Source organism: Microchirus variegatus (genome assembly GCF_963457635.1).
Source record: "Microchirus variegatus genome assembly, chromosome: 2".
In the NCBI taxonomy this organism is placed as follows: domain Eukaryota; kingdom Metazoa; phylum Chordata; class Actinopteri; order Pleuronectiformes; family Soleidae; genus Microchirus; species Microchirus variegatus.
The window spans coordinates 21,300,487-21,326,858 of NC_139803.1; the positions used below are offsets into that span (position 1 = coordinate 21,300,487).

A 26,372-nucleotide genomic window follows, 5' to 3' on the forward strand; every position below is an offset into this window, starting at 1 on the left:
AGTTTCATCAGTCATAAGAATCTGTACATCTGCAAATATACAGGATTAAAGTGACTGAACCCTGAACTGGACTGTTAACATGCTGATCAGTTCTGGACGCAGCCAATCATCAGACGCATACGCAGGCACAGCTGACGCCCTCAGCCCAGCAGAGGGCGACAGAAAACAACAGAAAACAAGAGAAAAGGGTCACCAGCAAAGACAGCAGCTCTTTGTCCCACAGCTCTCACAGCCAGTCAAGCAGATATCCAATCAAGTGTGCAGTGTTTAAGGAAACACCGCTCCATCTCTCTGCACCAGAAACGTGCGTGTGGAAAAGAAGTGGGCTATTGCTGTGATAAAGAAAACCTGTGCAAACTTAAAGAAGACCCACTTCTCTTCCAGGGGAAGAGCTTCAGGTGCAGAGTCTCCACACGAGTCTTTACTGTGTGTTTTTGGTGATAAAGAGACAGGGGGGGGGGGGTTCTTATGTCTGCACCCCTGGCAAAGCCACTCCTGGCTGCAGGCTGGAGGCTGTGGTCGTGGTCGTGGGCATAGAGGAAGGCGGCAGAGCCTTCGGTCCTGGACTGAGAAGCCCATGAGTGGCTGCGTGGTCCCCGTTCAGGTTCTTGTAAGGGTTCCTGCGTGGTGGAGCTCGGAGACAGATGGAGGGGAAGCGGAGGCCGGCGAGGCAGCAGCCGGGACACGAGATGACCTCCTCCTGGTCCAGAGAGTGGCCGCTGCTAGAGCCAAAGGGGGAGGAGCCTGCGGGGTCGCCAGGAGGGGAGTGGAAGCCGTTGTTGTTGGTGGTGGTTGTAGAAGGCGTGCTCCATCCCAGAGGGTGACTGACGACCACGTTGTTGTTTAAGTGAGAGAGCGGAGGCAGACAGGGAGGCCCGTTAGACACCGCAGAGCCCCAGCCGTTGGACAAGGCGGTGGGGGAAACTTGGAGGGGAGTGGAGGAGCGTGAGGGAGGAGGAGAAGACTTGGAGTAAGGAGAGGAGGTGCTGTCCTGTGTGTCTGGAGAACTAGTGCAGTCCATGGGCTCCTCCTCACCTCCTTTCTCCTCCTCCTCTTGGTCCAGCAGGTCCAGCGACAGGGGAAGACCTGAATCACCGGCCAGGTTAGTCCCGCTCTTCTCTCCCAACAGTCGGTCTTCCTCGCTCTCTGAATTCACCACACCATTCCTCTCCAACGAGGACTCCTCCTCGGTGAGAACCGTTTTGGGCGCTGATGTGAGGTAAGGGGGCGGAGTACAAGGCAGCGAGTGGCAGCGCCGGTGTCTTCGGGGCAGGGCGACGCCGTCGGTCTCAGACGAGGAGGCGTCGTCGCAGTCCGGAGGAGGTGGCAGCGTGAAGGTCAGCGAGATGACGGACTTGCTGGGAGTGTCAAACAGCTTGATCTTGCCACCTTTCAGGTCCTCCCTCTGAGAGAAGGGGTTGACGCGAGTGGGAGGGGCCAGGTTCACATAGGGGGGCGTGTCCGACGGATGAAGCATGTCGGATTTACTGCGGGAGAGGCGAGGATCTGACGGGAGGAAGAGCAATCGACTTCGCAGAGGGCCAATCACTGGAGAGACGGCTGTAAAGAGATAGATGAAGATAAAAGATTAAAAAAAAGGTGATGTCACTTTTAGAAAACAAATGAGTTGATGTTTTACACAATGACAGGAAACTCACGTTTAACAGATTGCTCATCTTTCTGTTTCCTCTCTGCCCGTCTCCTCTCCAGCTCTGCTTCGATGTGGCAGAAAGACGGACGAAGCTTTGAAGCCATCTGTCACGACAGAAAGCATCAGTAGAATGAGCATCAGGGGCTTAAGGCCATGATCAGACTAACATTTACAGAGATATCTGAAACACTGAACATCATTTTGAATTGGTAAATGTATCAAAAATCTCCCACAACCCTGCATTGGAGTGGTTTGATGGTATTTAGACTGTGATAATAATCATTTTTAAAATGTAACAAAACAGACGACAGTGAGTCTAAAATCAAAAATCCCACGAGTTCCTTACGTTACAGCAGGTAAAGGCCAGTTGAAGGAAGTGTGACGGACAGTCGCCCACCATCTGCTCAAACGTCTCCTTATCCAAACCAAAGTCCTACAGATGAAGACAAACATTAGACGACGGTTTAAAGTCATTTTATATATAAATCATCTCTTCTACGTTGGTCAAAATGTACATGGCACAATGTATAATAATCACTTGTTTATGCTGTACAATAGCTGACATCAACGTCACAAGACCAACTGTTCAACTGTTATGTCATTAAATGGACACAAGGGGGCGCAAAGCTCCTGTGACAACTTCACAGGTTTGTTTTGAATGAGCTTTTAATTGGAGCAGTTAGAGACTGCAGCACATTTCTATTGATTGTGCCAACAGGAAATCTTGCAATACATGAAGTCACAGATGGAACTGCAAACAACTGACACTATTTCACCACTACTTTTTTTTATATATTTATATTCTATATATACTGTTAGCATGTTGATTTTATTCAGTTTTAATGATTTCTTTGTTATGTGGAGAAAAGAAACCATATAAGAAGCTGAAAAATCACTCAAACCAATTATCAAAGTAGCCCCAGTTAATCACTTCTATAGTGCTTTTATGACATCCCAACATCACTTAAAACAAGAAGGGAACTCCATCATCCAAAATTACTATTATTTAATTTTTCCACAGGTCACACAGCTATAATGAGATGTTCAGGGACATGAGAAGATGAAAAGGTGATGACAGCGTGTGTGTGTGTACACTGTTGTTCATACCGCTGTGCGTGGCAGGAAGTCAGGGTCGGCCTGTACCCTTGCAATAATCTCACAAAGGATGATGCCGTATGCAAACACGTCCACCTGCACACAGGAAGACAAGAGGCCGTTCAACAGGAAGATGTGTCATCTTGCACTTAAAGCTGCAGTGTGTAACTTTTGTCGCCAGGCAACATGAGATCTAAACACTGATACACTGAGAAAACTGTGATACACTTCATTTGACAATGATTTTAATCTAACAGACATTTGTTAATATTGTAAAAGTATGCACGAAAGCCTTAACTTTAACCAAATTTCATGAAAGTAATGCTTCAACAAAACACTATTCTCTTTCACTATCTGATTACTGCAAACATAACTTGGCACCAACAGAATCTCTGTTTTTAAAGCTTTTAAAAGTATTAGAATATAATTCCATCATTGCCTCACACTTCAGCAACACAATATCCTGTTAAAGTTTTAAAAATCATTTAAAAAATCCAAGCTTGCCTGTTCCACCTATAACATCCTCCATGGCCATGCTCCTCCCCCAAGTTCATCATGTTAAAAATTAGTGGAAAAGTAACCAGAGAACTAAACTCGAGGGGATTGTGCAAGACGTCAGACAAACAACGTACAGTAGACGGAGGTTATCAGTCAACATTCCAGCTCCAATAAACTACTGTACTGTGATCATTCATTTTATACCAATAAGTGTCATTTATGTTTTGTATTGTATGTATTGCTCTGTGGATTCTTATTTGATGGCTTTATTTATTGTTTTTGTTTGACCTGTCGGGGATGAACAGATGTTATATATTTCAAATTTCTATTGTTTTTGTAACATATCCTTGCTTATCTTATCTATGACAACTAAATACAGTATATTTACCACAGACTAAAACCTTACAATCACTTAAATGCAACTCTAACAAGGAATCAAGAAAACATGAGAAACTTTTTATAACTACATTCCTGTTTGCTTTGGACACAATAACTGATTTATCAAATATTTATTGTCTGACTTCACTGGCTGTTCCGCGGGTTTATGTGAGCGGCTTTATTTCATCACACCCAGCGTGGACTCTGAACTCTCTGCAGCCGAGGGCTAAAGGAAGAAAAGCATCCATCGCTACCTTCTCATTATACACCTCTCCTCGGAGCACCTCCGGGGCCATCCAGTAGGGGGAGCCAACGATGGCCAGGGGCTCCTGGTCCTCATCCTCACTGCAGAGAGGAGGGAAGAGAAAGGAGGAGTTAATGGAGAAGAAGAGAGAAGTGGTGCTCAAGAAGTGCATTTGTCAGTTTTATCTGATCTTTTAATAATTTCAGCTGAAACTGATGAAAAAACTGTCAAAAAATAGGATTTATTTACAATTAAAATGAGTTATTCGTGCAGGTTTTAAAAGGTCTGCCTCCACTAAAATATAGAAAACTGATAAAAAATACAATTAAAATACAAATTGTTCCATTTCCTACTGCTTAAATGTAAAGGACTTTCAGCTTCATATTGCTTTTTTTATATTATATATTTGAAAAAAGTTTCCTTAAGGTCTAAATTATTTTAATAATAAAATAAAGATTGTTATGAATGAACATATCTTCAAATGCTCATGTTGATCTGCACCCAGCTGACTGAAAAATAAAGATTCTTGATAAAAAATAATAAATGAGTAACATTCAGTCATTAGCCATATTTTACATAAAAAGATTTATTACGAACATGTAAACACTGTCCTTCATGTTCATTTCTAGTTACATCTAAAACTAAATAATCATGAGGTTCTTGGCTTTTAGTCTTGGACGGAGCGATTGCAAAACATCACCTTGCTCAAGTATCCCAATATTATCAATTCCTCACATGTTAGCGCACGCTTTCCTGCTAATACACAGCAGCTCTGGTGTGTGTGTGTTTGCACTTTCTTTGCATCTTAGAAACCATAGTGTTTTTCAGTTATCTGCAAATATTGTTGTGAAATTTAAACTGAATAGAAAAAAAAGAAAGGAGGAAGGAAGAACGTGCAAGAACACACACACACACACACACACACACACACACACACACACACACACACACACGCACACTTCCCCCTGTGCTATTTCCATCTACTGTGGGTTATGATACTGCAAAAATTACAAGCGTGGACAGAACGACAGAGGGAGAACTGAGAGGCAGTGACGTCGCTGAGTCCAATGTAAACAATATTTGGAGAAGTGGAGCGACAGAGTCAGCAGTTCACAAGGAAACGGAGGAAAAATACAGTAGCTGCAGAAAATTTAATAGAAATTTTTTTTTGGGAAGTATGGCAGCCTGAAGGAGAAGAGTGACTTTTTAAAACGAGGGCCAGGAGAGATTCTGCCGAGCACAATGGGGCGACTGGAACAGTTTGACCATATTTGGAGTGCTTTTCCTAAACCTCCCTTCCATGCCACAAGCACAGTGGTGGGACTCCAACACAAACACACATTCAAAAAGAGTCAACACCGTCCATTCTCTCTCTGCTACAGGATACAACAGTGTTTGATTAAAATAAAAAAGCAAACACGGCCTTGAAAACGACAGAAACGCAGCTCAGCAGCTGCTTTTGGTAAGCGAGACGGAGCACAAACAAGAGGCCCTCGGTGTTTGACAGGTGCAGGAATGCAAAAATGACAGGCGCACACAACTCAAATGGGCGGAAATCACACCCCCGTGTCAATAACTGCAGCTGTATATGAACATATTTCACCTGATTGGGGTGGATGTTGAGGATTTTGTACTCCTACACGACAATGACGGACAAAGTGTGTTTGGGCAGATGGCCCAGAGAAATCAGTCACAACACAAACACAGACTGGGTTACAGTGGCAGCTGTCTTGTTTCAGCAAAAGTAGTGCGTTTACTAAATGACTGCAGAGTGAGTGATGAGGAGCTAACGGCACATCAGTGTGTGTCGTTCCTCGAAGGTTAGCACAGACATCTCAACAATTCATCTGAGGCTCGACATGGTTTTTAACTCACTGACAGTTCATTTGTTTACGTCAACTTAAACTCTATAAAGAATACAATATGGACACTAAGGCTGTTACAGCAGTTATTGCAGTATTTCTCTCCCATCACAACTTGTTTTCCAACAGCTATCAGGATGTGAAGGATTTCGATAAAAAGTACGTCACTTTACCAACGCAGACTGTTGAACATGCCTATTTTTCATCCACTTCATTTTTGGTCACGATGCAAATTCTGGAATCATTTCCGGAACGTTAAGATGTGCGATTTATCTTCTAGCCGTCACCACTGGTGCAGTGTTGGAAATGTTACTTTAAAAAAGTAATTTGTTTAGTGCTGGGCACTAGGTTAACGTGTGTTTCAATGACAACTGACCGGAAAAATGTAAAATGTTTACATGCTGCGACACTGGAATCCAGGCACCATTTACCAGTTGGCTTCGTTGGCTCCATTTAGCCTACAGTCGAACTGGTGCGGTCTATTTATTAAAGGAAAAGAGCAGCGCTACAAATAACCAGCGTACCTGTGTACTGTGTATGTGTTCCTCTGTTTTTAAAGTTTAGCGTTACTAGTTTAGAGACTCATTTTAACCATCGGGAGTCACGTAAATATGACGTCACTCACGTCTTTTTCCGGTCAGTCGTCATGGAAACGCATCATGCGTTAACATACATTAACGCGCCCAGCACTAAATTAGTTACAGTTGCTTCTCTCAAAAAGTATTAGAGTTAAATTATAAAAGTAACTAGTTACTAGGGAAAGTACATTTTATATGCCAAAAGATTCTGGACCTCAGCTCCACCCACTCTTTAACAGAACTTAAAATTCATGTGCATGTTCAATTATTCACGATAAATCTGAACATTATAATGAAATAGACACTTAATACGATAAATTACGAACTCAAACAGTGTCAAACTAAACAAATCTAAACTATTTTAATGTTGCTGTGGGACGACCTTTTTTTTAGCAGGTTCACAAATTATAGGTAGATTTGCATACTTTTAATGTAAAAAGTATGGAAACATAACATTCTGAAGACCTATTACTAACAAGTGGTGTTCATTTCCAATCCATGGTTTATAACTGCTATTCCTCCTAAAACGCCTGCATGAGTGAAATTTTGAGGTCAGGACTATTTTTTCTTCTTGACTGGAATAATTTCTCCCACTGCGTTTAAGTCAAATAAAAAAGAATTTGATCACCCAACGCTATGGGAGACATGTCGTCACTGGAAAACCAGCTGAAGAACATAAAAACGCACATCTGACGACGGTTGTAACTTTTGTCATTTACGGTGAGAACAGGCCCAGTGGAGAATTGACGGCGCAGAATAAAAAATGTGCCACATAAACGTCACGTGAATTTGAACGCACAGCTGCAAACACACAGGGAGAGGCAGAGAGTCAGATTAAATATTGACGACACCTCTGTGAGTCAAGCTGCCGTCTGCACGACCTCCTCAGCGCTGCACAGTATTAATAATGATTGTTCCACAGAGAGGGGGATTAACCACAACATGTGCCTGTGTACTGTGGAAAAACCTAACTGAGCTTTGGTCAAAGTCATGGGTCTCCTTTTTCTGAGTAACCGTGTCTCATCAGGGGGAAAAGAGAAGCACTTTGCACAGACAGATATGGCATGAGGGAGAAATGAGGCAAAGAGGAGCGGAGGAATGTGATTTATTGACTGTGACTTATCTAATCTCAGAGTGTTGATAGAAGTTTTGATGAATGGACTGACCTGTAATCTGGAATTTTCTCCGCCAGGCCAAAGTCTCCCACCACGGCCGAGCACACGCCGCCCTCCCAGCGCACCAGGCAGTTCTGCACAGAAGGTCACAGAGGTCACTTTATTACCCACTAATTCCACAGTAATGTTAAAACATGATGGTGCAGAGATTTTCATTTGCTGTAAAGTGTTTTTTGTGACCACATTTAAACATGATGAAGCTGAAGTGCTGCTGTGTCCTCACATGAAAAATAAAGGGCAACTTTCAATTCTGCACAACATTATTTCACAATCTCAAGACCTTGAGCAGCCATATGACCACAGGCACAACTCAAATCTGATTTGCAAGTAGAAAGCACTTTCCACCGCATCAACACTTCCTTTGTAGATTTCCTGCTTGATCTGAAAGCAAGAGTTTTAGTTTTTTCTTAAGTCTATATTTTTAGTCTGTTTTTCTAACTTGTGTCGATGCTTCCTCTTTACATGGACACACTGGAGTTGGACACTTGTGCAATACGTGCAGGATGGAGTGTGCTGAAAACTCCAGGTTCAACATCAGGAAAATAGTCAGAATTTACACTAACCAGCCAGTTTATTAGTTACACCTGTCAATCCTGAGCCAAAAATGATGTAAGGATGTAATCTGCAATTGCCTTGACCATAAATATTTACAGCTACATGCAGTTCAACTGCTTGTTAAGGTAGATATCGAATCAGCTGATCACATTGCAGCAACTAAAAGCATTTAGGGATGTAGATTTGATCAAGACGAGCTGCTGCTAAACCAGAAAGGTGATTTAAGTGACTTTGAACACAGCATGGTTGCTGATTTGAGTAATTCAAAAACTGCTATTGAGATTCTCATGCATGACCATGTCTAGATGTTTCCAGCACCTTGTTGAATCCATGCCATGAAGAATGGAGGCAGCTCTGAGGGTAAAAAGGTGTACCTAATAAAATGGCCACTGAGTATGACTCTTAATTCCACACACTCTTGTGGAGTGACCTTGTCAGTTTGTCTTTGAGCATTACGTGTGTACAGTACAGTGTGGATGTGCATGTTTATCAGTCTCTACAGACCGTCAGTCTGCCCTGATGTTCACTCATGCATGTGTGTGTGTGGGTGCGTGCTGTACGTGGGCACTGGTGGGTGAGTGTTCTGTCGTCACCTTGGAGGTGAGGTCCCTGTGAAAGATGGCCTTGCTGTGCAGATACTGCAGGCCGCGGGCGATGTCCAGAGCCAAGCTGACCCTGACGCTCCACGACAGGTAAATGTTGCTGCCCAACAGCTGCTCCAGGTTACCACCGTTGATGTACTGGATCACCACAACACACAGCAACACAAGAGACTCGTTAGTCGTGAACAGCGTGTGAAATATAAACCTGTTAAAATTCATACAACAACTGCTTCCAGGACTGTTTAAGGAATGATGCTCTACATAGACTGTAGTTCTGTTGCTGTGAAGTAAAAGCCTGTCACTGTGCCACTAAAATTAGCATATTATACACACATTATACTGTATACCCAGTGGTGCAGACAAGAGACAGATCCATATAATATCTACAGAGAGTAATCTATAAGTAATCTACAACATTCCACACGTCAGGTTCTATGGCTGTGACAACTTATTGATTATTAAAATCAACTCGTATAGTGTTCATCCGTTTGAGTGTTCATTCAATAATTAAAACAAGCCCTCGGATGTGATTTTTGCTGGTTTCCGAACCAAATCATTTTGCTTTGCGGACAAGATTAGAGAACATCGTAATTTGGGCAACACCAATCAACATTTTATGGACCAAACTACTAATAATTGACAGATTATTCATCATTTGTGAGGGGGGAACATGACAGTTTGATTTTAGCCATATACTGCTGCTGTGAAAAAGATACCTGGACCTTATAAAGTTTGCAAAAACAAACATTCTGTTGCCATTTCATTTCATCAGTTTACCTTATGTCTTATTCTGAAGCACTTAATGAAGTAGAGAATTACATTAAACAGCAATTTGGATCACATTTGTCGACAGAACCCCCCACATGAGAATGTTCTGCTTTTCTTTATTGTGTAAATTGTGTTTTGGAAGGTGAGTCAAAAAAAAACCCTCAAACCATTCAGTAGTAATCTTTGAAAAACCAGTGACCACAGATGCACAGATATGACGTGTGAAGTTACCAGGAACATGTCTTTCCGACATTGGCAAATTAACACTTCCATGAACATTTCTTTGTGTAAAAAAAAACAAAAAACCTGCTGACCTTTTGGATCGGCACAAAAGCTTTACAAGTACAATCAGTGCAGGTGTCAGAAAACCTAATCCCCCTCTTAACCACTGATCTTTTTGCCTGTTTCACTGTTGAGCTGCTCAGTCACCATGGCAACGCCAAGTCAAATCATCATGTGAGAACGAAACAGGTGAAGGGTCGTGAACTGCCTGAACCCTCGTCAGCACGGCCGTCAAGAGTGGTGTTTTTATATATTATGAATACATGTATGTATAAATGTATTATCTAAAGACTTGATCAGAAGAAAAAAAATTGCACCTCATGACGTCTCCCAATCAACATAAAAATAAGATTATACATATATAATTTAAAACAAATACTATCTTAAAATACCCGTTTCTTCAAATAAATAAATAAATAAAATAGTCATTTAAAACCACTCAGTGTAAGAATAATGTAATTTGTGTTTTACCTCTGTGAGAGCGTGGAGCTGCCCCTCATGGACACACACTCCTATAAACCTGGTGTTCAAATAGACAGAGACAAAACTTTATTAACCAGAGAAAATGTCACAAAAACAGATTCAGAGTAATGTGAAATCAACTTTGAGAATCAGACAAACAAACAGCAGCAACCACACCAGAAATTGATGCTCTATATTCTGACAGCTCTCACTTTCAAAAGTTGACCCCCATTTGTTTTTCGTGAGTCCTACAAATTATTTGTTGAACAACAAATACCCAATTTCCCACTGATCAAAAAATCCCCTTAAAAAAAACGAGGCTTTTAAGAGGTTTATGACAAGTAGGAATGCATTTAATCGGCTTTGGAGGGAATGCAAGACCCTGTCACCAAACATGTTCAAGATGTTATGTAGGGACGGAAATGCTAATAGAAGGAAGTGACAGGAAGTTGGCCAAAAAACTCAGATGATGATCAGCGACAGCAGTGAGTTTCAGTTACCTGAGTATGTTGGGGTGGGACATTCTGTTCATGAGCTGGACCTCCCTGAGCATGTTGGCTCTGTTACTGGCCAGGATGTTCATCTTCAGGGCCATCACCTGACCTGACACACGATGCTGGACCTGAAAAAATACACATGGAACACATGAATGAGTTATTTTAATCAACTGAAATGGTTTCACAAGTAACAGTGAAAAGATTTCAAAACTGCAAGTTCAACATTATCAGTGTAGAAACCAGAAAGTTGGGGAACTTGTGCAACACGGCAGTCGAAAAACTATTTTGCAAAACAAAACACCGGCTTAAACTCTGGTGAAAAGTAGGACAAGCATCAAATCCCTCCAAACTAAGCTGATTTTAAACGTATTCAAACAGGACAAACTAGGCCTGCAGCTTGGTGTTTATAATGATCATTTATTATTATTCATAAAAACAAACAGCATGAAAACTTCCACACAGCTTTGACAATATATTAGTGCTCAGGTAGGTCAGGCATTAGTGGGTCACCAGAGTTTCACTCAGTTGTTGTGGTTGCTCCTCTGCAACAACCTGCTTAAGTGCGTCTGCTTGGTGAAGTAACCATGAAAACACGACTCGCTTGCCTGGCAAGACTTCCACAAAAGCGCAGACAAGTGAAGTAGTTCTTGTGGTACATGTACACCTTTTCTAGCAAAAACACCGACTCCATCAGGACCAGTAGTCATCAAGGAGACCAAAGCATGTGTGCCGTTTATGGGCTGCACAGCCATAGAACTCCCAGAGACAAAATGGGAACACATAAGTGTAAAAAGACTTGGTGTCAGCCATCTCCAGAATCAATTCAGACAGGTGTCCGTTTCTCCAGGCTTAGCCCAGAGCAGCAGGCTTAATCCAAAGCCAATAGACGGCAGTGGTAATGATGAGGAGGTTTTCCACGAGCAGCCACACAAACTGTGTCAAAGCAAGTGTCGTGGTGGTTACTCATCAGTCAGGTCTGTGCAGATCTGCTCAATATGAAAACCCAACAGGAACAGTAATCACAAATAAAAGTTAACTCTCAAGAGATGCTGGAAAAGCCTAGTTTGGGCCTTTTTCCTCTCCATTACGAGTTGAAATCATGTGTCTAAGTATGGCCAGGTCAGTATCTGTCCAACAACACAGAAACCTCCCAGTTTTCCTGCCAATATTCAAGCCTTTCCTGCACAACAAAGCTTCTTTCCATTTGTACAGTCAGTCAATTTGTTTGGATCAAATTCTTATGTTCCAACCTCTGTCCAAAGGAAACACTCAACTCCTGTTAGAAACGTGTCTTCACCATACAGTGCTGCATCCAAGCGTTCGAATTTGTCACCTGCTTGGAATGAAAAACCTGAAAACCACAGCCAGACACTTTCCTGTGAATGAAGAAGATGTCCAACGAAGCTACAAGCGCATTTCGTACATACTCTCAGATGTTGCGAGTACCCTATTTAAACAAAACGCTCCTGTCGAGTTAAACCCAGTTACGCCTCTGAACAGAACCAATAAGTCCAGGAACAGAAGCACACAACTGAGTTTTGTGGTTAAAATAAATTATCTCAACAAGCTGATGAAGTTCAAACAGAGCATCAGAATGACGAAGAAAGGTGACTGAAGTGACTAAACGCGACATGGCCATCTCTAGTGTTTACAGAGAATGGTCCAAAGGAGAGAAAATATTTAAGGAGTTCTTTGAGAGAAAAATGCCTTGTTGGTGCCAGAGGTCAGAGTAACATGGCTCAGAGCAGAGGAGTAGTTTGAAATGATAGAACAGTATCATTTGAACAGTAACTCAAATCACCACTTGTTGCTACCCTAGGAATGCTGAACATCTCGCAGAAGACCACACCACCGTCACTTTAATGTGTCCTGTGTACCTACTGTCATTACCGAGCATATGATTAAGAATTTGACTTTTTTTTTTTGACCGATTGAACCAGCTGTAAATAGGAACAAAAACACGTTTACTTCAATCTATTTTTAGTCTTGCTCTTCCCAAAATACGTCAGTTGAGTAATAGCATGTTGCCAACCTGTGGTTTTGTTTTTGCGATGACGGCGTGTGCATTTTGGATCAGGAATCAGACTTTTTACTGCCTGACTGCAAACCACATTTCCTTTGAGCTATTAATAAAGTGTGACTGGCAGTGGAGGGGTTTCAGGTTAACTTCGTTAATGACATGGGAGTGTAATCAAAGACACGGGGAGCCCGAGGTCTGAAGTCACAAGTGTGCAGCTGAAGTCAGTGCGACACAGGCCTGGATCACATCGGTGATGGGGGGGGAGGATCAAAGGCTATTAGAGACCAGACTAGACTGCAGCAAGTAATGCTGTTAACTGAGGCACATGCACACGTGGTAGGCTTCCTCTTCGTCTTAACAGCCAGTCAATGAGAGTCGGTCTGCACTGCAGTAAATCCTTTCTCCACAGAGACACCTGAGGATATCAACAAGCATGGGGCCAAGTGCCGTAAACATGCATGGACGCACACATGTAAAAAAATCACACACACAGGTTTGTGCAGCTATTCTTCTGAGGACACCGCATCAACTTCCACTCATTTGGACAGTTACCCTAACCTTCACCACAATTCAAATCTTCTGCCTCATTAGGATAATATTTTGGTCTCCATGAGTACAAATAACTACATGTATGAAACACTTATCCATTTACTGGCCACTATTTCTTTTTAATTAGGTATGCAGGTCACCTCGTGTGTCAGGAGAGATCTCCAGTGTAGCCCTCTGCGACTATAGTCCATCTGCTTCAAGGTTGGACATGTGTTCAAAATGTGGTCCTATTCATACACTGATGGTAACAAGTGGTTGTTTGAGTTTGTGAAATACTCGGACCAACAATCTTGCCACCTTCAAGGTCATTTAAATCCCTTTTCACTTATTCTGGCAAATCAGTCTGTCCACACGAGGAACTAGAACTGCAAGCTGGAAAAACAGACTAGAAACAAAATTAAATGCTTGCATTGTGGTCAAGCAGGAAATCTATAAAGTAAATGTTAATGTAATAGAAATGTGATTTTTACCTCATCAGATTTGAGTTGTAGCTGTGGCCATATGGCTGTTTGACCATATATACACAGACACACAGCACTTGGAGGATGAGGTGGACAGATGAAGCCCTGTAGGCCATTAGGAAGTATCAGTATATAGTACACACACACACACGCACGCACGCACGCACGCACGCACGCACGCCGCGCCGTCTACATGCTAATTTTCCTGACACACACATACACTTACATGAGTTTACATGCGTTTTTAAAATACATACAACTACTGCATGTGTGCTCAGAAACGATATTAAAAGCCAGTACATCGAAGAATAAGATAGCAGGCCTTTATTTTATGCTCCCTCACAAATAATAGGGCATTTCACCTACTAGTGGAGTGGAGGTGGACACAATTCTTTCAATATATTGACTCCTCTCTAGTGATTGTATACTAGGATGAGGACAGTCATCCAAATTGAATGATGTCGCCGAGGTCCAACCGTAGCTTAACTTAATTGAGCATGGAAACTTATCGACTGAGGCAGGTTTACAGTGCAAATGTGAGCAAACTGCTAATGATGCAGCAGTGGATGGAATTGCATCACAGTTTCATTAAAAAGGCACAAAGAGTCTGACTCAACATGTGCAACTCACTTGGTCTCACATGTTCACGTGTGTTTTCTTTTGCTCAGCTCGGCAAAGCCACCATGAAAAAGATCATCACTACAATTTGGAGCAATCACACACAGACACACAGCAAACACGTATTATACCAATGACAGACATGTGCTTGCCTGCACATTCTTAGACAACTCCCTAAAGCCCTCTTTCAAAAACACACTTGGCCTCATAAAGAGCTGCTGTCAGCAGAGGAAAAAGGTCACCGGCATCCCTCATCCTTGCCATCTTTGCTCGGTGCAGCCATGTCTGTCATTAGCCAGTGGCCCAGTGAGGCGACTGATGCAGAGAAACAAGACAACCTGTCAGAAACGGCAGTTCGGAGACGCACAAAAGGGCGGTGAAGTTTAAGCCCAAGTTAATCTGTCTTTAGATAGAATATAATATATTATTTGCAATTTCAAGCACTATCAATATTTTCTTGTTTCTCTGGTTCATATTTTCCAAAACAATTTACACCAAATTCAGAACATTTGCAGTTAGTTGCAGCCCAGCTAAAAAAAAGAAGGTGGTCAAACTAAAAGGTCATTTGCTTTACTGTAACTTGAAATAAGAGTATCTATAACAAACTTTTCAGGAGTCCACATAATTTCACCCTGTTGCAAAGAGAGAAAACGCTCAGCAGGACAAATTACATGCTACTGATGCTGCAGCAGCGCAGAACTGGAGTGTGACCACACAACTAACTACACACACAGAGCAGAATGACTTTGCCTCAGGACACTGGGTCAACTCTACAGGCCTCCTTTCCCCTCATTGATGTCATGGTTACTTCACAAGTTCCCACCAGCAGGAGCTATTGTTATCATTTCAACTGCTGAACGCACACTTCCATAAACCTTAATCAACTTTTAAATGAAACCACACAGTGGTCCAGGAGTACATTTAAAGGACAAATCCATCACAGCGCCACATGACAGTACCTGAGACCAGAATATACACCTCAAAAACACACCTTCATCTTTAAATAGACAACATTTAGCATTTAAAACCAAGCTTTGCATTAACAATAATGAGCATTTCTCTAGAAAATCCTACACCAGTGTCACACTGGAGCTTCATGCAGTGCGAGGAGACCGTGAGTAAAGTCCCGGAGGAGGTGAACAATTCCGGTCACTCTGTAAATGTGTTAAAGAGTCGAGAAAATTACTTCGCCTACTAAACAACACAGGGCTTCAGTGATCGCCTGAGGCTCGGCTACTCAATTAAAGCGTGAGGAAACACAAAAGTGTGTGAGTGTCAGAGTGAGAACAGGCGAGTAAGACGAGGCCCCTCTGTGCAGTCGTGCTGTTGATCATGTTTCCCCTCCACTTCATGCATGTTTAAAATTTCAGCTGTTCCGTTAGCCACTGCTCTGCTTTTAAAACGGTGAAAAGAAGAGCGAGACGTGGATTAGCACGTTTTGGGTTTACTAAATGGCTCGTCATTCTAGGGGAAACAGTTGCACGCTGTGGCTGCCGATGCATCACTTATTCTACTGACCTTATTAAGCAGATTGGCCATAAACCTTAACATGACCAACTCGCGTTAAACCCATTCTTGCTCAGCGTCATAAAATTTTATCTGTCCACCATTACTGTAATTCACAGCAGACCTGACTCAATAGCACAATGTAATGCTGTCACTTTTTCCAAAAATCTAGTTTGGACGAATTTATGACGACCTGTAATTCGTTCAAATGAATTCCAAAAGGACCCCCCGCACGCTGTCGTCACTGCTCCTTAAATACACGGTTACTTCATAAACAATGTTTTAAAGAGTATTCGTAACATACAGTAGAGCAGGATGAACAAGAGAAGCCCCAACAGATTTTAACTACAAAAGTAATAAGGTTACATGGTGAGGAAGGAGAGACTGGAGAAATGCAGGATTCATCCCTGAGATGTTGATGCATCTGAATGGTACACTGGGTTGGAGCATTAAAAGAATCATAAAGCACTTAGTGTACTTCCAGAGAGCACACGATGACGCATGAAGAACCTCAAAGTGGATTTCAGGTCATAGTAACCTCTGAAATCCAATAGAAATTCTGGAAAAGCAGCTCCTTTGATATCACGACGATTGCATTTCTGTAAACATGTACGTTAAAGCACTTTAACGTAGATTTTGATGTCACATGACCTAAAGGTTGCGAAATTACGAAACAATGATATGAAGTTATGTATTCCTGTTAAAGCCGCTAGTCCATAAGGTAAATTAAAGCAATAAAAGCATGAAATCCTGGTAGCTACGATCACATAGTTTGGGGTTACATTAGCTTTTAATGCCAAAGAGCCATGATTTCCCTTTCCAACATGCTCGAAATGATATATTATATACACAGAGTGGTTTTTGGGATGCCAGGTTTCTGCAATCTTAAACTAATTATATACGTTCTTGTACCTTTTTCCAAATAACTTCCCCCTCTTAAAGGGGAAGTAAGTAGTTTATAGTGACATCTAGAGGAGAGGCTGAAATTTACAACAAAGACCTGCTGCTCTGCTCACCCCCTCCCTTCCCTGAGCGCTACGGCATCCACAGCTGGTCAAATGTCGTCCTCGTCGTCTTTCTCCGTGTCAGCAGATGAAGTTCGTGAGGTGAGGGAGAGGGCGAGCTACCGCGGCCGTAGCAGACGAAGCGGAGAGAGAGGAGGCGGGACTTCCGCTACAAGTAAAGAGACGCTTGATTTGTTAACAGGCTCCGGCAGAAACATGGCGTCTCGCTGCTAACAGTGGCTATGCGACCGCGGCCCGCGACCATGTTATTTTAAATGACTTTTTGAAACACTACGAAAATTAAACAAAGAATATTATACAGCGACTAGACAATGCAGGAGCACATAATATGTATACAAAAGTGGATTTTGGGTAATATAAACCCATAAATACTACATATTGTCCCTTTAAATGCGATATTAAATGTTTCCATTATGGACAAAAATCTGATTTAAGGACTCGCAAACAAAAATATTCAAGTATGCAATATATTACCAATATTAATATCTTGCATCAAGTATTCAACCGCAGAGTAATGGGGACAATCTTCATGGACAGCGGCGCTGCCGTCACTTTGAAACACAGTGAGCATCAGAGATTAAATTCCACAGAGGTTGAAGGCAGAGAATTCCACTCGTACTTCTGATCACATTAAAGATAAGTGATTTTCTTTTTTCTTTTTTAATTAACCAGTTTGGTGAACTGACTTAACAAAAAAACACTCAGGGACATGTGACAGTTTTTGTGACACTGACTAGACACACATGCAAACACACTGAGCCATTTGTTTACCTTATAACAAGGGAGTGGCTTTCCTTGTGGCCTGGCTGAGGACGACCACATTGACAACATGTGGTCATGAGGAAACACTCATTGTGCTCTGGTGTAAACATACACGCAGTGTCTCAAGAGATGGGTTTTTATAAAAACACTGATAAGCATGAGGGAAGAAGAAGAGGAGGAGGAAGGATATGAAAACAGATTATTGTGCAACACTCTTGCCCAACACTTCTCTATTTCGATCTCAGGTCTAGTTGAAATATTTCAAGCAATCAACATGGGGGGCTCAAGTGAAGACAAGCACATGAAACGCTCTGAGCTGTTGTGTTTGTATGGCAGCGCGGAACATAAACACCGCCGAATTCTTGTGCAGTGAATGACAGGGGAGCAGGTCCCAACTGGAGCAAGGGAGGAGGAGGAGGAATAATCAGAGAAAGGTCCAACACTAAGCCAGTGATGTTCAAGTCTGCACTGGCTCCCTCATACCAACAACTGCCACCCAAAAGCAACATGGAGAGACCCACGCATGACACATGACGACCTCCTAATCCTGAATGCTCAAACTCAAACTGATCACAAGCACAAACGTGACACGTGATGATGGACTGGCTTGTGTGTGCAACTCCTAAAAACTTTCCCTCCTTTGTCGTTGTTTGATCTGTGCAGAGACGAAACTCTTGCAGAAGCTTGGATATACAAAGAGCTGCTCAAACACATCTTGATGGGAGCATCCCACAATAATAATGCCCCATGCACAGCTTTAACTTGAAAAAGCTTGCAAAACTCTGCCATGGCCGCTCCGTTTCCCAGTAACCACCCAAATCTAATCATTATGTCCGAGTTATATTGCTAACAAACAGACATGGTGAAAACATAGCCGCCCTGGAGGCAAATAAAAATAATATTTCTGTACAAATCGGCAACAATTTAATCATTGATATGATAAAACCTATTTTCCAAGGCTGTGTCTTGACTACATTAATTCATTTGGTACAGTGTAATGTGATTTGGTTTGCATAATATGTGGAATCTAGGTAAGTTCATAATAAAAAGTAACATTTATGTCAAGTCACTGTTGTGGACAAAATAATAAGGAGATACACAAAACAGACGCACACATGCAATTGAACCATATCAGTGTTTGGCAACAGTTTTGCCTCACACACGTCATATAAACAGCACTTTAAGCTCTGCAGACTGTGGTCTGTTTTAAATCCCCTCTTTATCCAATTATTCTTTCAACTCATCATCGCTCTTATATGAGCATAAAACAACCCTACATACACCTTTGTGACTAAACTCTAATAGAACAAATCATAGCGGTTTGATAGTTTCCATCATGACTGGTGTAATGAGGGAAATTTGCTCTCTGTGGATTATATTTTTTTATTATCAATATCCTCCCACTTTTTTGCAACAAGACAGCTATAAAAAACAGCCACAAATCCATTCCGTCAGCTAAAGATACAGACAGAATGAGTCAAGAGAAGTGACAAAATTGTCTGAATTCTGTGCTTAAAATATTTTGTTTCCTAAATTTGGACCGTTTCAATTCTTTAATCTTGTGTTAGTTGGTTTCAAGTTCAGTGTCCATCTAAAAATCCATTATTTCATTAAATCAAAGATTGAACACAACAAAAAAGCTACCTCAATCCATTCAGGAAATGTGCACAGGGCTAGGCTATATAGCCTTTGATGTTGCAGAAAAGTTGAATTAAAGCCAATTTAAAGTTGTAAAAAGAAGTTAAATTGAAGACTTTTATAAATAACCTTGTAAAAAAAAAAGTTGCCATAAACTACGTTTATGTGGCGAAAAGACCAACAATACCCGATATTGATAAACACACAACTTATGTAACATGACTTGAGGCACTAACGCTGCCTTTGACTGGACTGGATGCTCTGCAAGCTTTTAAAAACAATGCAGTAAGATTTTCCAAGAATCATGTAAATTCTTGAGAAGGGACAAATGAGAAATGAAATTTGTTAAAAAGCATCTGTTCTGTCTTTTCTGGACAGCAGGTGCCTTTTGTACTCGAAAATCCAGTGCAGTACCATATATTTTAACAGCCAAAAACAACATACCATTACTGCAATTAGTAAATTAACTATCGTATGTTGAACCGAGTATATTTTTGAGGGGTTTTAGTACACAAAAGCAGGAGTCGTGTACAAGGCCAAAATTTGGCGGTAGATGCGGGGAACTTCCCTTTGAAGAATATTTGAAAAAGGAAGATGAAAAACAGCACCTGAAGGATTTGTCTTGACATGTACGCTGCCTTCCTTTCTCCCTCTTCTTTGTCTTGCTCTTTCATATTTTTTTTCCCCTCCAGGTTGCACAATTGCACAGTGGAGAGGTGAATGTCGACCTGCTGCGAGGCCCCATTGATCTGCCCTGAGGACTGAAGCTCAGCAACAACAGCGCACACACACACACACACACACACACACTGAGGCCAGAGCCTTTGTGGCCGAGTATAGGACATCCATTTTAAAGCCTGGGGGTAAAGTATATGAATTAAACGATAAAAAAAAACAAAGCGGAATTGAACCCTTTCTTGAAACTCAAGCAGGAAACAGTATCACTCAGTCAGCAGTTTTTAATAATGTAGCCGTGGTAACATATTTGCATTTATATGACACTATAAAAAGGGCAAGCTAATCCAAATGTAAGTGCCAACTTGACAAGGCAATAGTAAACACTATCACATTTGCATGCTCATTGGTCATTCAAAGGGCAAAGCTGAGGGGGAGTGGCTTCTGAAGACTGAGAGGCCTGAAGAGGCTTTAAAAAAAAAAAAGAAAAAGACCTCACAAGAGGCGAGTGACGACAATAAGTCTGAGGGTCCACTTGGTCGTGTTTTTTCACATTGAAAGGTTAGAGCTAAATCTATGGACTGTCACAGTATTTTACATTAAATGTCAAAACCAAACATTTCAACAAAGATGGTATCAACCAGTGATGCCATGTTTGAACTTTGACCACACAATCCTGTTTGCTGACTCATACCAAACATTTAACCCATCCCACACGATGGAATAAAATCAATCTGCATCAGCGTTTAAAACGAACTCGTATTAAAGGTACAATATGTAGCATTTATGGGTTTATATAACCCAAAATCCACTTTTTTATACATATTATGTGCTCCTGCATTGTCTAGTCGCTGTATAATAGTTTTTGTTTCATTTTCGTAGTGTTTCAAAAAGTCATGTAAAATAACACGACCGCGGACCGCGGTTGCATAGCCACTGTTAGCAGCGAGACGCCATGTTTCTACTGGAGCCTGTAAGGACAAACATGAGAGAACAAAACAAGCGTCTCTTTACTTGTAGCAGAAGTCCCGCCTCCACTCTCTCCGCTTCATCTGCTACGGCCGCGGTAGCTCGCCCTCTCCCTCACCTCACGAACCTCATCTGCTGACACGGAGAAAGACGACGAGGACGACATTTGACCAGCTGCGGATACCGTAGCGCTCAGGGAAGGGAGGGGGTGAGCAGAGCAGCAGGTCTTTGTTGTAAATTTCAGCCTCTCCTCTAGATGGCACTATAAACTACTTATTTCCCCTTTAAAGCACAAAAATGTCACTTTCCAGTATCTCAAATGTGAATTTAGGTACACCCTGCTTGTTGCCTGGTCAGTCTCTTGACTTGCAGACATGAGGATAATGACCAGATTAGTTCTAGGAAACAACTCTTTTGTTTAAAAAGTTATGCAGAAGTTTCTCTCTGAACATGCAACACATCAAACCTTGAAGCAGACAGACGACCACACAGGGTGTCACTCCCAGCGCTTTAGGTGTCCCGAGTACCTAATAAAAGTGCCCAGTGAGTGCATGGACACAGACAATACTGTACAGCAGTGACTTGGCACTCAAGTGCAATTAGACTTCTTAATAACCTCTTATTAACAAGGCGGTATCCATTCATGCACTTCTACATCCTTTATAATTTTCAGCTTGTTTAAGTTGATTTAAAAAAAAAATATATATGACAAAAGCTAATTCACCAACATTCAGTCAGACAAAGGCATGATACATTGAGAACAGAGTATCAAAATATCCAATGACAAATCAGCATAACCGCAATAAACTGCTTGAAACTTCCCACATAATTTTTTTTTTACATATTTGGACATGCAGCTACATGCACAGGAACCATTGTCCATAAAAAAAACTGATGTAGCTTCACAGTCTGCTGGTTAAGAATATACTGAATATCCACTGATGCTGCTGCAAGAAATAACTTCAGTAACAGTAATTTTCCCATTTAGAAGAAAGAAAATAAACAAAGCATGACACATAGGAGAGAGGACGCCAGGGTGTGATTGACAGCTGATATTGTCCAATAGGAGCCTGGTTAGAGGCAACATCTGAATTTGCAGGTAGCAAAATTTTAACATGGCACAAATCTGGGCGGCATAAAAATGGGATTCAGCCACTTATGGGTGACATCATGACCAGTTGATATAACTACATTTTAAATATTATTATTGATTTCCTGCACATAGGAAGCATCATTTATGGAATTTAGCAGAGGCTTTACTATGTAAAAATTTTATCAAAGCGGACCTAGACCGGAAGTTCCAATTAACGCTGTTTTTTAGTGTGCATCTGCATCATTACCTTGTTTAAGAAGCCCTGAAGGTTCAAAACAAACAGTTCAGCCACTGCTGAGAACACTGTTTTATTGTAATCTCGGGCTCAGCGAGATCTCTGAAAAAACCCGGTCCGGCTACGTAAACAGCGGTTCTCCGGAACAGCAGATCGTCCTGCTCCGGGCACTAGTCCGGGCACATCCGGTTGCGTACATTGAATCGCAGAAGAAGAATAACGTCTGTTGTGGAGGTGTTTCACGAGCGACAGTGTCTTCCTACTCTGGGTCTGACTCAGGGTCAAAGTCATAAAAGGGACTGCGGCTGGCAGTCGTGAAGAAGCTATTTTTAAACACTGTTAAAACAATGTTTTGATAATGAGTAGCAGTGCATCCACCATTCCAGAGGGGGGAGCTGTGCTTCTGAGAGCGGGTGCTGAATATGTCACTTCCGGGTACTGGCCAATCACAAGACAGTCTGTCTTCTGGGTGTGAGAGTTGAGTCTGAAATATCGCGGCTGGGCAACAGCGTCAGAAAAGAGGATTTCTATCAGCTCGTTTACAGCAACTAGGAGGTTTTTGACCATAAAAACAAGTTAATGTATGCAAGTAGACCTCCATAAGTAACATATATGTGCAACAGGACCACTCTATGTGAGCTTTAATATACATTTGCTTACCACTGAGTTTGAAGAAGGAAAAGTAATACTGACTGTAACATTGTCACCAAACTCTGTTCTGTTGAACGTGTGACAGTGTTGAAAAATGTTGAGCAAGTTTAACTTCAGTGTTATAAAACAAAGGCAGTGAGGAGAGTATAGAGTTACCTACATGTACCAGAGTTACCCATCCTGACCAGATCCACTTACATTCCAAAACACCGTGTCCTCCTTACACTAAATGTTGGTCACTCCGAACATGTTGAGAGGATGTTTAATGGTGGCCCCAAATATCAACTTCCGCTAATAATAATCCACCACTGAGCAGCTTGTTCTCCTTGGTGTTAGTTCCATGATGCACTGGTTGCCATAGATACCACTTGTTTCAGAGTTTGTGAGCTATCATGTTGAGTCAACAGCAAGTTAGCAACTCACTGCGGGCTGTCAAGTTAAATTCATTTCACACTGGAAGCCCCCTTAAAATGAACAGATGGATTCACAATGTTGTAAGCATCTACGTCTTTCAAATACATAGCAGCTACTTTATTAAGGACACCAACTCTACTGCTGGTTAATGCAAATAACTATTCAGCCAATGACAAGGAAGCAACTCGAGTGCATTTCGACATGTATTAGACGTGGTCAAGTTGAGTGATTCAATAACTGCTGATCTACAGGGATTTTCACACACAAGCAGCTCTAGTGTTTACTAAGAGCGGCCATAAAATGAGAAAATATCCAATGAGCAAAGTTTACTGAGCGATCCCACAGTGACTCAAATAACCACTTGTTATAAACAAGGTATGGAGAGGACCATCTCTGAAAGCACAACATGTCAAACGTTGAAGAATAATGAGCTACAGCAGCAGAAGACCACACTGGGCCACTTCATTAGGTACCTAAAGAAGTGGCCAGTGAATCTGAATACTGTCCAGATCAACTGATAGAAAGCACAGAACAACACATGATTAGGCTCTCAATCTCTACGGGACTGTGACTATGGACAATAACGGCATGTATCTACACTCACATGACATGAGCATTTACATTATGTCAATAGTATTATGGGAGCACAATTTCATATTCAAATCTCAAATGTACAATGATTAGATATTATGGTTACTATCCCATTTTTTATTATCTTAATATTTTTCTGTTTGTGCATGCATAGACGTTAATAATGCATGGTCATATTCATTACCTTTTACTTTTTTACCCTCTTTGCTGCTGTAACATCATATATTCCACCCATTGTGGGACTAATAAAGGACCATTATCTCACTAGTTGAATGAATTCCTGCTGGTTGCTGCCTTCAGGCAGGATGGGAACGATCAAACACTGACAACACTCATGTATTAGAGGTGGTAAGGATAAGAGTGAAGGATCACATGGGTCTCTGCTTAGGATCTGTGTACATAACTATAGTGGCAGTAAGTGAGTCATAAAACATTCCCTCTCACCTTGAACACCTCGGAGAAGAAGCCTGCCCCGATCTTCTCGCGGTTGAAGTCATCTAAGCGGGCCAGGCTGGACACGGCGCTGCGCAGAGCCCGGTACGAGGACGGTCGGATCCGGTTGGTTCCGTGGACGCTGTGCATGGGGGGCTCCGCTGCTCCCTCCTGCTCCGACTCGACCCTCATCTCCAACTCCATCTCGGGAGGAGAAGCAGGAGGAAGAGGAGGAGGAGGGGGCGGGAGGAGGACGTGGGATGTGTGCGTAGTTTAAAATCCAGCCCGACTACTGTTTACATTTCCCATGTCCACTACAAGGCCACACAGAGCAGGAGAGGGAAAGCAAGGAATGATGAGCGCTCAAAATGTCAAATGCAGCAGAGGTCAAGGACCGGTTAGTCTGAATTCTCCTGTCAGATTCCTACACTGCTCTGGTACAGGTTTCAGTGCGAGCTGCAGCACTGCATCCTGCACAGTCAGTGCGCAGTTTGGCTCAAGTCTGTCATGCCGAGCAGCAGCGGAGGCGGTGCTGCTTCCCTTCTCTGCTGCCGTCTCTCCTTTTTCTCTCCCGTTTCCTCTAACAGCTGTGCTCCTCCTGCGGCAGTGGGTAAGGCCTCCCGATTCCACCAATTGAATGGTGGGGTTTCCAGTGCGCACAGAGCTGCCTCACTCCTCACTGATGCTGCTGCAGCCTATTGACGCTAGAGGAGAGAGGGGAGGGAGGAGGGGTTATTTCACTATTAAAATCAGAAAGCGTGTGCATGCAACACTGGTCCTATCACATGGAATGAATGAGCTGCAGCTATATAAAGGCAGGATGAGTCAACTATGAGTTTGAGAGAGAAAAGAGATGGAGGGAGAACAGAGTTGGGGAGGAAAAGAGAGTTACTGTGACTATTCGTTATAAAACAAATGTTTTGTCATTGCACTGATAAAAATGCATATTTCAAGCCCAATGATGACATCGTTTGTGGTGCATACTTCATTGACTTCATGTGTGTTTGCAGAAGTTGATAAATTAGAGATTCTTGAATGCATCTAAAGATCAACACGCTGTAGATGTCGTAGAGGTGATGATGACATTTACTCAGGGTCTGAATGCATCTAAAATTTGCTCCACTACGCAGTGAACCCTGCATTCGTTTCAGTATATTCAAATGTTTGATGAATATTAACACCGCTGAATATTCAAATGGCACTTTCCAGAGAAATGCCCAACCCTGATATTTGACATGCTATCAGCTGCAGAGTGATAACAGCTGTGGATGAAGAAGCAGCACTTTATGTTGCTGCATGCACTTTTATACACACACACACACACACACTTGGAACACTGCATTACCAAAGCATCACCCTAATATCAACCATAACCTGTTAATGCCTACTCCTAACTTCAACCTAACTACAACTTAAATGTTATCACTAAGCAGATCGAGCTCTGTAGAAATGAGGTTGTGGCTCATTCAGGATCAGGTTTTGGTCTCAATAAGGACTATTGGTCCTGACACACACAGAATAATCCTCATAAAAATAATCACTCAGACAGTGGAATAAAAACGTATCAATGGTGGCTCGGTTTCCATGAGGGTCTGCACTCATGATAATGATGATGCTGCTGGTCGTGGATCTCCCCACAGCCTGACTGACTGACTGATTTGACTGCGGCTAGTGAATTATGGATGCCAAACTGAGCCGAGTTAGCGAGCTCGTCTGTAACGGACTTAAGTCTCCTCTGTCTGTACCACAATGACACAAAACACACTACACAGAACACACACACGTTATATCAAAGTCAAAATGCTGACGCATGACTGTGCCGAGGTCGAACACAGACGAATTAAATAAAGGAGGCTCGAACTCACCTGGCCTACTCCAAAACCGCGCCGGTGTTCTCTAATGAGTGCACAGAGCCGCACCAGCTGCGGTGTCACGTTACCCAAGGCTCTATTTTACTAATTAATAATGTTTGTGCCCCGCCCTCACGCACACACGCAGAGGTACACAGGCTTCTGTGGTTTCGGTTTTCTGCTCCTGCTCGTGTGCTCACTCGCCGTGGGTTTGGTTTTGGCTGCATGAAGGAAGA

General features: G+C 42.2%; 1 protein-coding gene across 1 annotated transcript; it reads right to left on the reverse strand.

Annotated features, from left to right (window-relative positions):
- Positions 1–329: 329 nt before the first annotated feature.
- On the reverse strand, positions 330–24,847 carry tesk1b (testis associated actin remodelling kinase 1b). Its single transcript, XM_083910435.1, has 10 exons — positions 24,299–24,847; positions 10,651–10,772; positions 10,160–10,208; positions 8,630–8,776; positions 7,473–7,555; positions 3,877–3,967; positions 2,759–2,842; positions 1,998–2,084; positions 1,659–1,755; positions 330–1,560 (listed from the first exon to the last, which is right to left on the reverse strand). The coding sequence occupies exons 1-10, from the start codon at positions 24,488–24,490 to the stop codon at positions 467–469; spliced, it is 2,046 nt and encodes a 681-aa protein (XP_083766561.1). The 5' UTR covers positions 24,491–24,847; the 3' UTR covers positions 330–466.
- Between the last annotated feature and the right edge of the window lie 1,525 nt (positions 24,848–26,372).